General features: G+C 44.5%; 1 protein-coding gene across 1 annotated transcript in view; it reads left to right on the forward strand.

The window, feature by feature from the left end:
* Positions 1-14,552, forward strand: part of IGSF22 (immunoglobulin superfamily member 22) — a 21,561-nt gene continuing 7,009 nt past the window's right edge. Inside the window, exons 1-18 of the mRNA XM_074230142.1 lie at positions 1-192; positions 2,491-2,624; positions 3,639-3,767; positions 4,518-4,654; positions 5,101-5,200; positions 5,418-5,457; positions 5,654-5,828; positions 6,504-6,617; positions 7,482-7,644; positions 9,059-9,331; positions 9,761-10,045; positions 10,366-10,490; positions 10,585-10,726; positions 11,044-11,340; positions 11,878-12,180; positions 12,455-12,628; positions 13,226-13,354; positions 13,817-14,113. Of these exons, the coding sequence (XP_074086243.1) occupies positions 2,510-2,624; positions 3,639-3,767; positions 4,518-4,654; positions 5,101-5,200; positions 5,418-5,457; positions 5,654-5,828; positions 6,504-6,617; positions 7,482-7,644; positions 9,059-9,331; positions 9,761-10,045; positions 10,366-10,490; positions 10,585-10,726; positions 11,044-11,340; positions 11,878-12,180; positions 12,455-12,628; positions 13,226-13,354; positions 13,817-14,113 (2,998 nt within the window). The 5' untranslated portion in view covers positions 1-192; positions 2,491-2,509. The remainder of the gene's footprint in view (positions 193-2,490; positions 2,625-3,638; positions 3,768-4,517; positions 4,655-5,100; positions 5,201-5,417; positions 5,458-5,653; positions 5,829-6,503; positions 6,618-7,481; positions 7,645-9,058; positions 9,332-9,760; positions 10,046-10,365; positions 10,491-10,584; positions 10,727-11,043; positions 11,341-11,877; positions 12,181-12,454; positions 12,629-13,225; positions 13,355-13,816; positions 14,114-14,552) is intronic.

Below are 14,552 nucleotides of genomic sequence, written 5' to 3' on the forward strand. Positions count from 1 at the left end.
GAACGGGTCCCACAGGAATGAATATTTAAACTGCTTCTGATTCCACTCCCTGATTGTCCAGTGCTGGGTGAGAAGGCAGCTATCACAGGGAAGAGTGAGGTGTGAGACTGGGGACTGGAGATACAGAGGTCCCAAGTGTGGAAACTTCAGGTACAAATCAGAGCCCAAAGCCACCAGGAAACAGCTCAGAAGGTAAAGTATACAAGAATGTGGAGTTTCTATTTCCACATAAAACACCATCATCAAGGAGGGCACTAGAGGGGAGAAGTGAGGAGGAGAGGGGAGAGAATCAAAAGAAGGGGAGTGGGTTAAAGAGTACAGTTGTGGGGCGGCTAGGTGGCGGAGTGGATAAAGCACCAGCCGTGGAGTCAGGAGTACCTGGGTTCAAATCCGGTCTCAGACACTTAATAATTACCTAGCTGTGTGGCCTTAGGCAAGCCACTTAGCCCCGTTTGCCTTGCAAAAAAAAAAGAGTAAAGTTGGGGTTTAACTGTTAACATGGACACTGAAAATAAGGAAAGGTAGGCTGTTTTAAGATCTGTGCTAGAATATTATCCTAGGATGGGTAGGCTTCAGTCACAACCTTCATATTGCACATGGTGAGTCAACTTCCTCACTCTCAAGGTTTTTAAAAAACCATATACTGAAAGTCAGGAGACCTGGGTTCTACAGATGGCCCCTCCATTGACTGTGTGACCTTAGACAAGTCATCAGAATGGGAATGGAAGGGATATTGATACCTAGAGCTCTTGGTCAGGGACTCAAGATACAGCTACAGAAGTAGATAGCAAGTTATCCTTCTTAGACTTATCTTGTCTTCTGAAAAACAGACCTCAAAATCACTGCTTCACAAGACTGTTAATGAGAATCCAATGAAACTGAATGTATTATAGTGCTTTGTAAAATTTTAAACTCAGTATACATGTGGATTATCTTTATTATTCTTAAAATTAAGGCACCTGAGGGTAGGAAAGATCTGCCACAGCCACATCTGATTCAGTTTAAGTCACAAGAAGGTCTTTGTCAGGTCTATCTTTCCTTTCTACTGCTATATTGCCAAGTCATCTCCCCCCCATCCCTCAACAGCTACAACCCTATAGCCATAACTGGTTTTTTTTTTAAAAAAGCCCCCTCTCTGCACTCTTCTATCCCAGAGAACCTGAGTTCAAATCTCAGCTCTTTCACTGTCTACCTATATGATCTTGGACTAATCAGTTAAGCTCTTCGGGCCTCAGTTTCCTTATCTGTAAAATGAAAATTGTTGGATTTTAAAGGTCTCTTACAATTCTTACAGCTTTTCAGTCTTCTAGCAATGAAAATCTTGCTGATTCAGCATAGTTACTCTGAGCTCTGAATCACAAATGATGGAAGGGAGGCTGGGAAGAGAGGGAGGCAGAGGAAGCAGGGAGTAGAGTCAACTGACATCTTTGCTCCTCCCTTCTGAGTTATTCTAAGAAATGAAGAGAAGCCCTTGGGTAATATCATGGTCTGGTAGTATATCTGGGAGAAGAGACAGCTCAATTACTTTTTCCAAGCCCCAAGTGCTGACCCAGCAAGGAACACATGCCTGGGCAAGGAGATGAGTGGGATCAATGTCCTTTTTAGTCTTTCCCTTAGAGGGAAATGGGGATTTAGAGTTAAAGAAGATGAGTAGAGCTAGGTTCCTGCAGTCACATGGGGACCAAGTAAGATTCTATTTCCATTTATAATACTTCCTTCCTTTTAGAAGGAAAAAGCCAGAAGTCAAATATCACTGGGCTAATTGGACATTTTTAGTACTGGGATCAGAATGACTAGGAGCTGTTTAGTGCTTTGTGATCTTTCATAGGAATCCCACTCTGGTTCTGTTCAAACAAAGTTACCTAACCCCACTCCTGTCTAATGGGACAAATAATTTTTTCTTCCTTTTGCCAATACTTAGTGTGCCTCCCAAAAGTTGCCTCCTTCCACTAAGACCTTGGGCTAAGAAAAGAAACCTGCACCCCATTTCCATTTGCTGTTTCCCATCCTTCTCCTTGATATCTGGGTCAGATCATGATCCTTAACTCAAGACTCCTTTAACACTCTCCTACCTCCAAAGGGAGGAAGAGAAGCAGCCACCTGTCCTCAGCCTCTCCTATATCTTCTCTTTGGCAAGATTGGCATCCCCAATAAAATAGTATAATTGGACAGCTCAGAGCTCCTGCCAATTCTTACCCTCAAGCAAACAGAAGTCCAAACAGTAAAGGTATGGATCAGGGAGGAATAGACTTGCTCCTGGATCAGAAAAAAGGAACTAGAGTGGAAACCAAATCTGGTCTTCCTGGTCTGATCAGTGGTTCTTAACACAAGCAACTAATATATATCCCCATCACACCTTCTTACCCATTTGGGGAGTATTTCTATAGCTTCACCCCATTTTTAAATTATTCTCTTTTATTTTTTCCCTTGAAACTCCTTCTTTCTCATATCTCCATCTCCAAATTTAATACCCCCTCCTTGTTCCCTCAGGGCTATACTCCTTGTTACCATGACAACAACAATACACCAGGAGCAGATGGTGAAGGAACATGTCTCCATGGAGTTCTCCAGATCCACCACCACCAGTGTACAGACGTTCTCTCAGATCACTCATGTCATGGGAGGCAAGTTTGAGAAGGGGTGGACTATGCATCTGGAGGTCAGACAACAGATTCCAAGTAGTGATTTTTCTCCCATTAGAACCAGAGAAACTGAATTTCTTAAAGAAGGATCAATTCCTTCAGAAGGATCAAGCTATGTTTACACTATCCCTAATACATCCCCTCAAAAGCCAACCCTTACCTCCAAGGTCTTCTGTGTATCCCCTCAGGCAGCTCTTCTAGAAAATAGTGACTAATGGAACTTATAGAAATCCCTTCATGATTTTCTCATGTATTGTAATTGAGATCAAAGCTATAGGAGTCATATAATCCCAAGGAATGAAGTTTTTTTAATGGTGGAATTTCAGGGCAGGGATGTGCTGGTAAATGTTTAACAACCAACTCTCCAGGAGAATAAATGTGACCTACTTACAAGTTTAATCTGCATCATTAATGTTTTCTCCATCATTTTCTTAAATCTAACAAACAATAATAAAACAAAGCCTGATTTCAATTATTTCCAAGGTGTAAATGATCATAATAAAAATTTAACAATTGCCTCTGGAGCTAGCATACCTCTGAAAGACACCAGCAATGGAAAGAGGGTTGCTTTGGGCAAGGAGGTCTTTCTAAAGCTTCTTAATTTCCACTCCATGAGGAGCATCCCCTCTTAATTTGGGTACAGACATGTCTCAGAATGGAGGGAAATCCTGATGCTGCTTCTGAAAATGAAGTTAAGAAGCAACATAAATAATACTCAGACCGAAAATGGAAATACAGAAAATGACCCAAAGGGAGGACAAGGAATCCAACCTGGGCCCCTGTGCTCCAGGGGATGATTGATTAATGTGATAATAGCTCTAGAAAGTTCCTTTTTAAAGGTCAAAAAAGTTGTTCTATCCATCATCTACCACCAAGAGTATCAGTACACATGCACACACACACACACACACACACACACACACACACACACACACACACACACACACACACACTCCTCCCTCCCTCCCTTACTAACCTTCATCCTTCCTCCCACAGAGGAAATATCTCGGAAGTCTTCCAGCCATGTGGAATTCTTTAGTTTGGTTACACGAAGTTCAGAAGTCCCTGCAGGTGAAAGTGTTCCTGAGTTTGTGGAGAAGCCAAGCCCTGTCACTTCACCAGAGGGTGAGCCCTTCCCCTTCCCCCTCTGGGGGTACTTTAGATGGTCCCTACCTCCCTGGGACTAGTCCCTCACATCTGGCGCTGTGCATAGCCACTTTAGGCAGGACCTCAGTTTGAGGCTTAGGAAGGTATAAATTCAGCTCAATTCAACAAACATTTATTAAATATTTAACATGCGATGTGCATTGAGGTCACAAAAACAGATATGACATTGGCCTTGCTACCAGGAGACTCACAATGAAACAAGTTGGGATGGTGAGAAAAAGGAGGCAAATACCAAATCCCTAGTCTATATGAGATGAGAGAGATGAGAGAGGGCTTCTCCATAGCAGGAGGGCTTCCAAACGCCCTCTAAGAAGCAAAGTGAGGGGCAGCTAGGTGGCACAGTGGATAAAGCACCAGCCCTGGAGTCAGGAGTACCTGGGTTCAAATCTGTTCTCAAACACTTAATAATTACCTAGCTGTGTGGCCTTGGGCAAAGCCACTTAAGCCTATTTGCCTTACAAAAACCTAAAAAAAATAAAGAAGCAGCAAGGTGGAGTCCTGAAGTGCATCAGAACAAACCTGGCCATGCATCATGGTGCTGGGGAAATTCCACTTAATTTGGAGTTAGGGGTCCTTGGTTTGAACCTTTTCTGCTTATGTGACTTTCAGAAAGTCATTAAACCCTTTATTATTTTGTCCATTTTTTAAAAGGGGTTGGATTAAAAAGTCTCTAATTTCTCTTCCTGCTCTGAAACTATGATCCCCTAGGTGACAAGGCTGTATTCCGAGCCCGGGTACAGGGCAACCCCAAACCCAATGTCTCCTGGAAGAGGGAGAGTGGTATTCCCATCAAGGAAAGTGCCAAAATATTCTATGACAGCATCAACAAGGAACATGTGCTAAAGGTACAAGAGCTTAAATGTTACTGTCCTAAGGGCAGCTAGGTAGCAGAGTTGATTGAATCTGGTAGATAGAACCCCAGGAACCAGGAAGACTTGAGTTCCAATACAGCATAAGAGTCTTATTCTCTATGTGACCCTAGGCAAGTCATTTCTCCTCTGTCTGCCTCAGTTTTCTTATCTGTAAAATAAAGCTCATATTAGTACCTATCTCCCTGGGTTGTTGTGAGGCTCAAATAAGATAATATTTTAAAGTGTTTAACACAGAGCTCTAAGTAAAAGTTTTATTATTGTTGTTGGTGTTATAATGAGAAGGAAGGAGGGAAGGAGGGACACCCGGTAAACCCTGTATCTTGAGTACACTGACTTCTTTTCCTCCTCAGCATCCATTTATTCATTGTCCAGTTCTTAACACACATTCAGACATATTGACTTCTCTGTTTCCTATTCAGTTGGAGCCACTAACCTCTGATGACTCCGACAACTACAAGTGCATTGCAACCAATGAGCATGCAGATGCCATCTATACTGTGTCCCTCACAGTGACTGAGAGTGAGTTCCATACAGTCTTTATCCACAGGTAACCACCATCCTATTAGGGAGATGAGCCATCCTACCCTCATTAGTGGGTGTGATGGATCCTGAGCCTTGAGTACTCAGACCCTCATTAACTGGTCATACCAGCCTCCTTTCTTTTGGGAGAAGGGAAGAAGGGGGGCATACCCATCCAGCTTCATTTTACTTACTGAGTCTTTCTCTTGGATCCCAGACCAAGATAAGATGGATTTCAAGAAGATGCTGAAAAAGAGGTGAGAGCCAGATCCCTGATAAACTGCCTTTCTCCTTGGATGTTATTTCAGTGTCAGACCCTATGGGCTAGAGTCCCCTTGTTTCCTCCAGAGAAAGCCAAGCTCACCTGGATCCTAGAATCAGGAAGGGAAGGAGTGGTTTGTTAAGACTCAAAAGGGAGGAAAGGGTGACTAAACTATTCCTGGCTATTTTCAGGGCACCTCCTGCCCCCAAGCAGCAGAAGAAAGTGGTAGATGAGAAGGAGATGCTGGATATCTTATCCAAGGTGCCTAAGAAGGACTTTGAGAAGGTCTGCATGGAATATGGCTTCAGGGATTTCAGAGGACTGCTCAAAAAGCTCAAAGAGATGAAGAAGAAGGTGGAAGTGGAGGTCAGTGTGGAAGCCCTAGGGGCCAAAGAGCTCCATATTTAGGGACTCCCAGGAGGCAGGGAGTTTGGGGAGGACTGGGAAGGTGCTGGAACCGATGGAAATCACACAATGATGACACCTAGAAATGAGGATTCCCCCACTCATAGAAAGGGGGGTTGGGAGAACCCTTGAAATTATAGGGATCATCACAGCCCATGGAAAATCTGAAAACCTTACAAAAAGAATTATTTGCAGCTGGGTGAGAATAGATTTATTGCACAGATTTAGTCTTCTCTTAGCTCCTCTTAATAGTTGGTGGGGAGTGGGGTATAGTGAAGAAAGACAGGATGTTACCATGGCATGAAAATGGGAACATCAGAATCTGGTGGTTCATCATAATAGTTCAAATTTATGCAGCACTTCTAGGTTTGCAAAGTGTTTCACAACTATTCAATCATTTGATCCTCACAACAACCCAGGGAGGTAGCTGTTATTATTATCCTCATTTTACCAATGAGGAAATTGAGTCAGGCAGAAATGAAATGACTTGTCTAGAGTCATACAACTAGTAAGTGTCTGACTTTAAGTCCCATGTTCACCTAGAATGATAAAGGGGAATTTCCAGTAGCTATACACAGGGTAGGATAACCTTGGAAAGCTCTAGAGAGGCCCCATTTTATTATTGGAAACTCTTAGGCCATCCGGATCATAAAACCCCTGGAGGATGTGGAGACCAAAGTGGATAGCACGGCGACCTTTGACTGCATAATGGAATTAAAGGACCCCAATACAAAGATGATATGGATCAAGGTTTGTCTCACTCCAAAGAATGTAGTGATATTGTTCACCCCCCAAAAAAAATTCTCTGAATTACCACCATTTTAAAGGTCTCTCCTCTCCTATGGCCACTATCAAACAGTGATCTCTGTGCTCCTTCTCCCATTTCTCACCCTCCTCTTTAAGGAACTATCCCCTTTGAACCATATCTTTGATGTCATTGATCTAGAAAGTCCTACCACCACCAGTGGCTCTGTTACTTGTTACTAGTAGGTTTAGAGCATTGCGTAACACTAAAAGGTTACTGGACTTGCCTAGGATCATAGAGCCAGTATATGTTAGAAACAGAATTTAAACCCAAATCTTGACTCTTCGCATAAGTTTTCTAGCCACTATGCTTTCTCCATCTCCTTTCTGGGAAGAAATTTGGCTCTGGGGTAAAAGAGGTTTCAGGTCTCCCTCTAAGGAGAGGTGGCATTGTAATGACAAGGAAACAATGTTTAATACAAAGGAATGAAGCTCAATGGAAGAATTTCAGACGTTCATGAGATCTTGGTGAAGGAGGGGAGAGCACTGTATGCTAGGGATGCTTCCTAAACCCTACTTATATCTGGGTCTTCCAAAGATCCTTCAAGAAACATTCCACATGGTTAAGCATCCTGGAGAGAGATGAGGTTTTCCCTTCTTTAGCCCTTCTGACTCCTCCCTTACTCCCTTCCCAGACCAGTGGGGAGCAGGAAGAAAGACCAGAATAAGTCACATTCAAGTAACTCATTTAATAGCCCAGTTTTCAATCAGACCAACCCACCAGAGCCTCTGGGTGTGTATCTGGGGTGAGGTAAGAGCACTGAAAGATGGTCTTGAGCTTCTGATATTTCTTCTTCCATCACTCTATAGGGAGTGGAGCCTCTGAGGATTCAGTACTCCCTTGGCAAGTATGATGTGAAGCAGGTGGGTACCAAGTACATGCTGATTATCACCAATGTGAACATGAATGATGCCGGTACCTACACACTAGCTGTGGGTGACAAGCGGCTGAGTGCTGAGCTCATTGTTCTGGGTAAGAGGGGTCAGAAAGAAAGGGGGAATGAGATCCCCTTGTGGGTCAGTGGAGGTAGAAAAAAGAGGAGGAGGAGGAGGAGGAGGAGAAGAAAAAAGGGGAGACATGAGTAGAGAGCTTGAGAGACACTCTGGATATGAGAGACAGACAGCTGTGTGTGGAGGGAGACCAGGAAGAGTGAGGAAATCAAAAGATGGGAGGACACTTCTCTTAGATTCTCCTCCTTCCCCCTTGTTCCTTGGGATGCTCAAGCCAAAGATAGAGCTGCATGATGTATGATATATCCTTTCTTAGGCTAAGAATTGTTCTTTAACTTTCTGACCTCAATCAGCATGGCCAAGTCCCCCCTTCTTTCATCTTTCTGCCTTTCTTTTCCCTTTCCCAAACTAATGGAGAAGGGGAAGGGGAAGGAGAGTTCAAAATAATTCAGTTCCTGACTTGAGTCTGAGTCAGGAAGGCCTTAGTTCTATCCATACCTCATTGATTCTGAACCCGCACACTAGAAACTGGCCCTCAGTTTCCTCACCTGTAAAAATTAGGAGATTGGATCTGATGACCTTTAAGGTCCCTTCCTTCACTACATTTATGATCCTATATCCAAATAAACCTGTTCAATGACTCTTGACCTCTGGGTGCCAATGAACATTCCTAGACCAGAAAAGACCATGTCTGTAAGGGTGTGATATGTATCATGCATGTAGAACAATACCTTAGCACCCCCTTTAGAGTAAAAACCAGGAGGAACAAGAAAAGAGAAAAACACAAGAAAAATATCTTTCCTTTCTACTGCCCCTTCCCAATGTTTACCCAATTAAAGAAATGGTTTCTTAATTCAAAGGTCTATAGCAGATATTCCTTAGAATCTATATCATACACAGGAATCTTGAGATCCAGGATGAGTATTGAAAGAGACTATTTAAAAGATAAGAATCCAGTTCTCTTTCTCTCTCTCTCTCTCTCTCTCTCTCTCTCTCTCTCTCTCTCTCTCTCTCTCTCTCTCTCTCCCTCTGTTTCACCCACACTAGTGTCCACATGTTCCACTTTTGAGGAAAGAGGGGTGTAAGTCAGAGGTACTGTATCTTACATTTAATTGGTTGGGGGTCCAGTGGTTTGTGAGTAATGAGAGAAGCTATTAAAGAGGTAGGAACTGATCACTAGGTGGTGCTCCTGTGGTATTAATTTCTTCAGAAAGCACCAATAATTGTTTTCTTACAACTGGTGGGGGTGTCCAGAAGCCCTCAATGACAGGAATCTGGGATGTGATTAGGGGTCCATCCCCCTCCTACCTGACCTTTTTCTTTCTAGTGACAGAGTATGACTTGGAAAAATGATGAGTAAAGATTCTGTTAAGTTACTGTGATTGCTATAGTCACAACTGAAACTGTGTTTCACCACTGCCCACATGCCCCTCCAGATGAGCCTCTGAAGTTTGTTGGGGAGCTGAATCCAGTGAAGATCACAGAGCGCCAGACAGCAGTGTTTGAGATCCGCCTGTCCAAAAAAGTGCCTGATTTTGTTTGGAAGTTCAACGGGAAAGAGCTGAAAAGGGATGACAAATATGAGATCTCTGTGTCAGAAGATGGGCTGACCCACACGCTCAAGATCAAGGATGCAAGGCTCTCTGACAGTGGGGAATTCTCTGTTGAGGCTGGGGGACTGGTTCAGAAGGCACCTCTTACCATTGCCCGTGAGTGGCCAAGGTCATCCACAGAAACTATATCATCCAATAGCCTTATGTTTGAGCAAGACCTCAAACTCTTTTAGAAGGAGTAATTTAAAGCTACTGTAATTCAAACTTCAGCCCACCCTAGTCTCCACTGGGTACATGTGTATATCCCATGGGGTCACCCAATCAGGTATTTGCCCTTAGTAAAGATATATAGGCAAACAGGAAAACAACAGTGGTGGGATACACAAAAATCTGTACCCAAGGGATAGTGAGAAAGGACCCAGATATATGAATGCAAGATCCATGGGCTAGCAAACACATGTTCGTAGACACTTCCTCCCCAGACCTCTTGGGGTAAGGAGGTAGCCTCAAGGAACTCTGCAAATAGAGCTGTTGAGGCATGCCAGAAGGAAGGGAAGATCCAAGTGGGTGTGTCTGGTATTACAGGTATTCCCATCAAATTTGTGAGCAACTTGAAGAATGCCCGTGTAAAGGAAAGAAGCCGGGCCTGCCTAGAATGTGAGCTGACCTCCAAGGATGTGACCTTAAAATGGAAGAAGGATGGGAAGCTGCTAGAGCGTGGGGCTAAGTTTAACATGAGCCATGAAGGCAAAAGAGCTGAGCTAGTGATTGAGGATGCCCAACTCAGTGATGGAGGCGAGTACACTGTGGTAGCTATGCAGGATGGAGACCCTACAGAATACTACAGCACCGCCATTTTGACTGTAGAAGGTATGGCTCTTTAATCATCTATTGCTCCCACCAGCTCATCAACTCCCCCTCCCAAGGACTCTATATTTCCTTCCTATATTGACTAATCCATCCTGACCCTCCTGCCAATCATACTGCTATCATACACTAAGCCCCAACTATCTATCCCACATGGACCATCCCACACTAATTACCTTTCACTAGCCCTCCTCTTACTTAAATTAGACATACAGCTATAGTCCTGCCTGTCCTTGCAGACCACCCAGATGCCACCCACTCCCTCTGGTCCTAGCTATCTCTGTCCTCCCCCCTCCCTCAGCAACAATTTCTATTGTTCTCAGAGCGTTTGGCCACTGTGAAGAGCGGGATGTCAGATGTACATGCAGCCACAGGGAGTCCAGCAGAATTGTGTGTGGTACTGAATGATGAGAAAGTGGAAGGAGTTTGGTTGAAGGATGGCAAAGAGGTAGAAAACAGAGAAATGAAGCCAAAGGAAGGCAAGAGGCAAGGGTCAGTTTGAGGATTTCCAAAAGGCCTTGACCCTATCCAATCATCTCCAGATCACAGATTTCAGTGGGATACAGATTGTGAAGCAGGGAGCAGTCCACAAACTCATCTTCCCCAACATGGGTCCAGAACATGAGGGCAAGTACACATTCCGGGCCAAAGGTGCAGAGAGTGAGGCTTCTGTCTTCATCGCAGGTACTGTCCTCCATCCTATCAGCTCCCCGCTTCAGAAATGTTCCCCCAAATACCTTAGAAGTCAAGTCTGAGGATTTTTCTATACTCTCTCCCTCAATTCTATCACTGAACAAATACTTAACCCTTCTCAACCATCTCCCAAATTTTCCAGGCCCCTGCAGCTGAGAAGCATCCAATCTGCCTTTAAAGGTGATGCATGGTGATGAGTAGCACTAACCTCTTTCTCCAAGGGACACAGGAAACACTCACCCTTCCCTCTGACTGTGGAGGTGGGCCTGTCCCCATATGGTAAATGCTGATGCCACTCTCTCTTCTAGACCCTCCTACAATTGACCCATCAGTGCTGGAGGCCCTGGCTGCACACCCTGTTACTGTGAAGGTTGGCCAAACAGCCAACCTCAAGGTTCCATTCCGGGCCAAGCCATTACCCAAGGCAACATGGTACAAGGATGGGGTTGAGGTGACTGAGGAGGAGCGTGTGACCATGGAACGGGGGGATGATCAGGCACTGTTGACGATTTCCAATTGTGTTCGTGAGGATAGTGGTATTGTTCTTCTCAAGCTCAAGAATGACCATGGTTCGGCCACAGCCACACTACACCTGAGTGTGCTTGGTGAGGCAACAGGGATAGCGTTGGGGTAGGAAAAATGGGATCTCTTTCACAAGAGAACATTCAGTGAAGGAAGATGGGATGAGAATAGGGTTCTTAAGCATTAACATCCCCTACACACACACACACACACACACACACACACACACACACACACACACACACAACTATGTCACTTGGGGATCTTCTGTTCTCTCCTATAGTATCCTATCCTACAATACTAGCAGGTAGCAGGATGGGAAGAGGGATGGAATAGACTTCAAGAGGTCAGAAAGGAGTGGATCGTCAGGGTTAGAGCTCCCAAACTCTACAATTTACCTTTTCCTGAGCAGATGAAAGATTTGAATAAGGATCAGTGAATCCAAAGTTGTCAAGGGTAAGAAGATCAGAATCTCTATACTCCAACACTGATCCAACCAGGGTGGTCACCTCATGATCAGGAGCCTTCTCTATAATTTTAAAAAAAAATCCTTCAGGGTCCCTCTCCACTGCTCAGATTTTATGCCCATGGGTCCAATTATTCCTTTGTTTCCCCCTCAGATCGGCCCAAGCCTCCTCAGGGTCGTGTGGAGTTCCTGGAACTCTCTGGCAACTGTGTCCATATGAAGTGGAAGGCCCCAAAGGACAACGGAGGTCGACCAGTGACACATTTCATTATAGAACGAAGGGCTGTTGGGAAGAAATCTTGGATCAAGGCTGGGGAGGTCAGCGGGAAAGTGACTGACTTTTCCACCAACAAAGTGGAGGAAGGGAAGGCTTATCAATTCCGAATTCGAGCTGTTAACTCTGAGGGTGTGAGCGACCCACTGGAGACTGAGGAGGTCTTTGCAGGAAATCCCATTGGTTAGTGTGGGGACTCATTAGTGGGCAATTGTTCAGTACTGGAGAACATAACATTACTAAGGGATATTGATCACTGGGAGAAAAATGATAAGCCATTTGGATCTCCCAAGGGAGAATCCTAGATTCCATGATGGATTTAGGATTGGGTCAGCAGGATAGTAGAGTGGGAAGGTTGGAGCTTTTCCTTCTAGGGAGAGATCCACACCAGACAGGTAATTATTCTCATTCCACCTTCACATTTCATGTGACTTACCACTTCTTATGGTTCTTGCAGAGCCCCCTGGTCTGTCCTCTCAGCCACAGGTTTCAGATGTGACTAAAGAAGCAGTGACCATCACATGGAACCCACCAGCCCAAGATGGTGGATCCCCAGTACTTGGCTACATTGTAGAAAGAAGAAAGAAAGGGAGCAGCCTATGGGTGCCCGTCAACAAGGAACCCATCCAGGGTAAGGGTGATAAGAAGTTACTTGAGGAGATCTTATCTGGGTGGCTCAGAAAATACACTATTTTACTCCTATCAAACACTATATTATACTAGTTCTCTACACTACTTCTTGTCTTCCACAATCATTGGATTCTTCCCGTTACAGACTCTATATTTGGTTGGACCACATTGTATGAAATCTGCTTCTATGGACTCCATATTTAGTTGCCAGATTTAGTTTCATGCTTCTTCTCTATGAGTTTTGTTTATCATGTGGCTACCACCATCTTCTGGTCTCCCCTTCATCTGTTTTTCTAGATGGTATGGTGGGTAGAGTACTGGTCCTGAAATCAGGAGGACCAGTGTTCAAATCGAACCTCAGATACTTATCAGTTGTGTGACCTTGAGCAAGTCATTTAATCCTGATTGCTTCACATTCAGTGCTATTTCCAATCCTGACTCCTATCTGGCTACTGGATCCAGTTAACTCTGAAGGAGAAAATGAAGCTGGTGACTTAGCACAGCAGCCCCTCACTCAAATCCAATTCTCAGGCATGTCATGGCATCACGTCCTTGATATCATGGGCTTTGAGAATAAAGGACAAATGTTATTTTCTAGACAACAAGTGCAGAGTGGATGGTCTCCTGGAGGACACTGAATATGAGTTCCGGGTAATTGCTGTGAATCGAGCAGGACAAGGACAGCCAAGCATGCCCTCCACTTCTGTGGTAGCCAAGGATCCTATCAGTGAGTCTAGGTTGAAGACATCCTTGCCCTGTTCCTTCATAAAGTTGGGGGGAGGTAGATTCCATGGACTGCACTGGAACTATGAGGGAGAAAGGAAAAAATATAATTTCTCCTCTTGGAGAGATATAGTCCCTCTCCTCAGGGAGTTTCTGATATAACATGGAATAGGGTGTAGATACAATGATATGTCTTTTGAAAGTGAGCACAAGGGATTTAATGTCTAAAATGGATTGGACAAGGAATAAGCATGGAGGCAGGTGGAAAAATACCAGGAGTATAGGACCTGAATAGGGGCTCGAAGTATCTACTTGACTTGTGGGACTTCATTGGGAGACATTTCATGATTTGGGTAAAAGATAAACATATGGGTGAGTAAAGTGAGGTTTTGTTGAGGGTTGGGTAAGGGGTCAGCTGAAGGGTTGGTTATGATCCCTGAGGGAAGGATGTCTGTGGTTTTCTCAGAGCCCCCTGGGCTGGTGCAGGGCTTATGTGTGGCCGACTCCTCAAACTCCAGTATCTCCTTGACTTGGCGGGAGCCTATAGAGGGGGGCCCTCCCTCTGGCTACATCCTCGAGATGAGGGCAGAGGACACAAAGGAATGGTCTAAGTGTACAAAGATCCCCATCTCAGGAACCTGTTACACTGTGGGTGGTCTGACAGAACGGCAGAAATACTTCTTCCGCATCCGAGCTGTGAATGAAGCTGGTGTTGGGGAGCCAGTTGAGCTGGATGAGGGGGTCCGAGCCATGCCTCCACCAGGTAAGAGAACACAAAAAACTCAACCATATATTTCACCTTCCCACTGGTTTCCATCACTTTCAGGGTACACTAGGACTCCCTTAGACTAAGGAAGAACATTATGCCATCAGTATTGATGTGAGCACCTCACAGAGCCAGTCATGGGGACAGGAGAGTGAAGGTTCCCTCATGGCTTTATCCTCCCTGGGTAGTATTGGGAGACCAAGCCTGCCATCCATTGCCTAGAGTGCTGTGGAAGGAAACAAGTCAGAAGGGAAGGAACAGCTTCTCATTTTCCTTACTTAAATATCTATGAACAAATGACCCTTCTCTCACTGTTGGTGGGAATTGCCTGGGGTTATGACTGCCTAATGCTGCATGGATGGGTTAGTGGTAACTACTAAAGCTATACCAATGTAATACTGATGCTACTGAGCTTCAAATGATCCTTGTATGGGCC

Source organism: Macrotis lagotis, chromosome 3 (genome assembly GCF_037893015.1).
Source record: "Macrotis lagotis isolate mMagLag1 chromosome 3, bilby.v1.9.chrom.fasta, whole genome shotgun sequence".
NCBI classification, from domain to species: domain Eukaryota; kingdom Metazoa; phylum Chordata; class Mammalia; order Peramelemorphia; family Peramelidae; genus Macrotis; species Macrotis lagotis.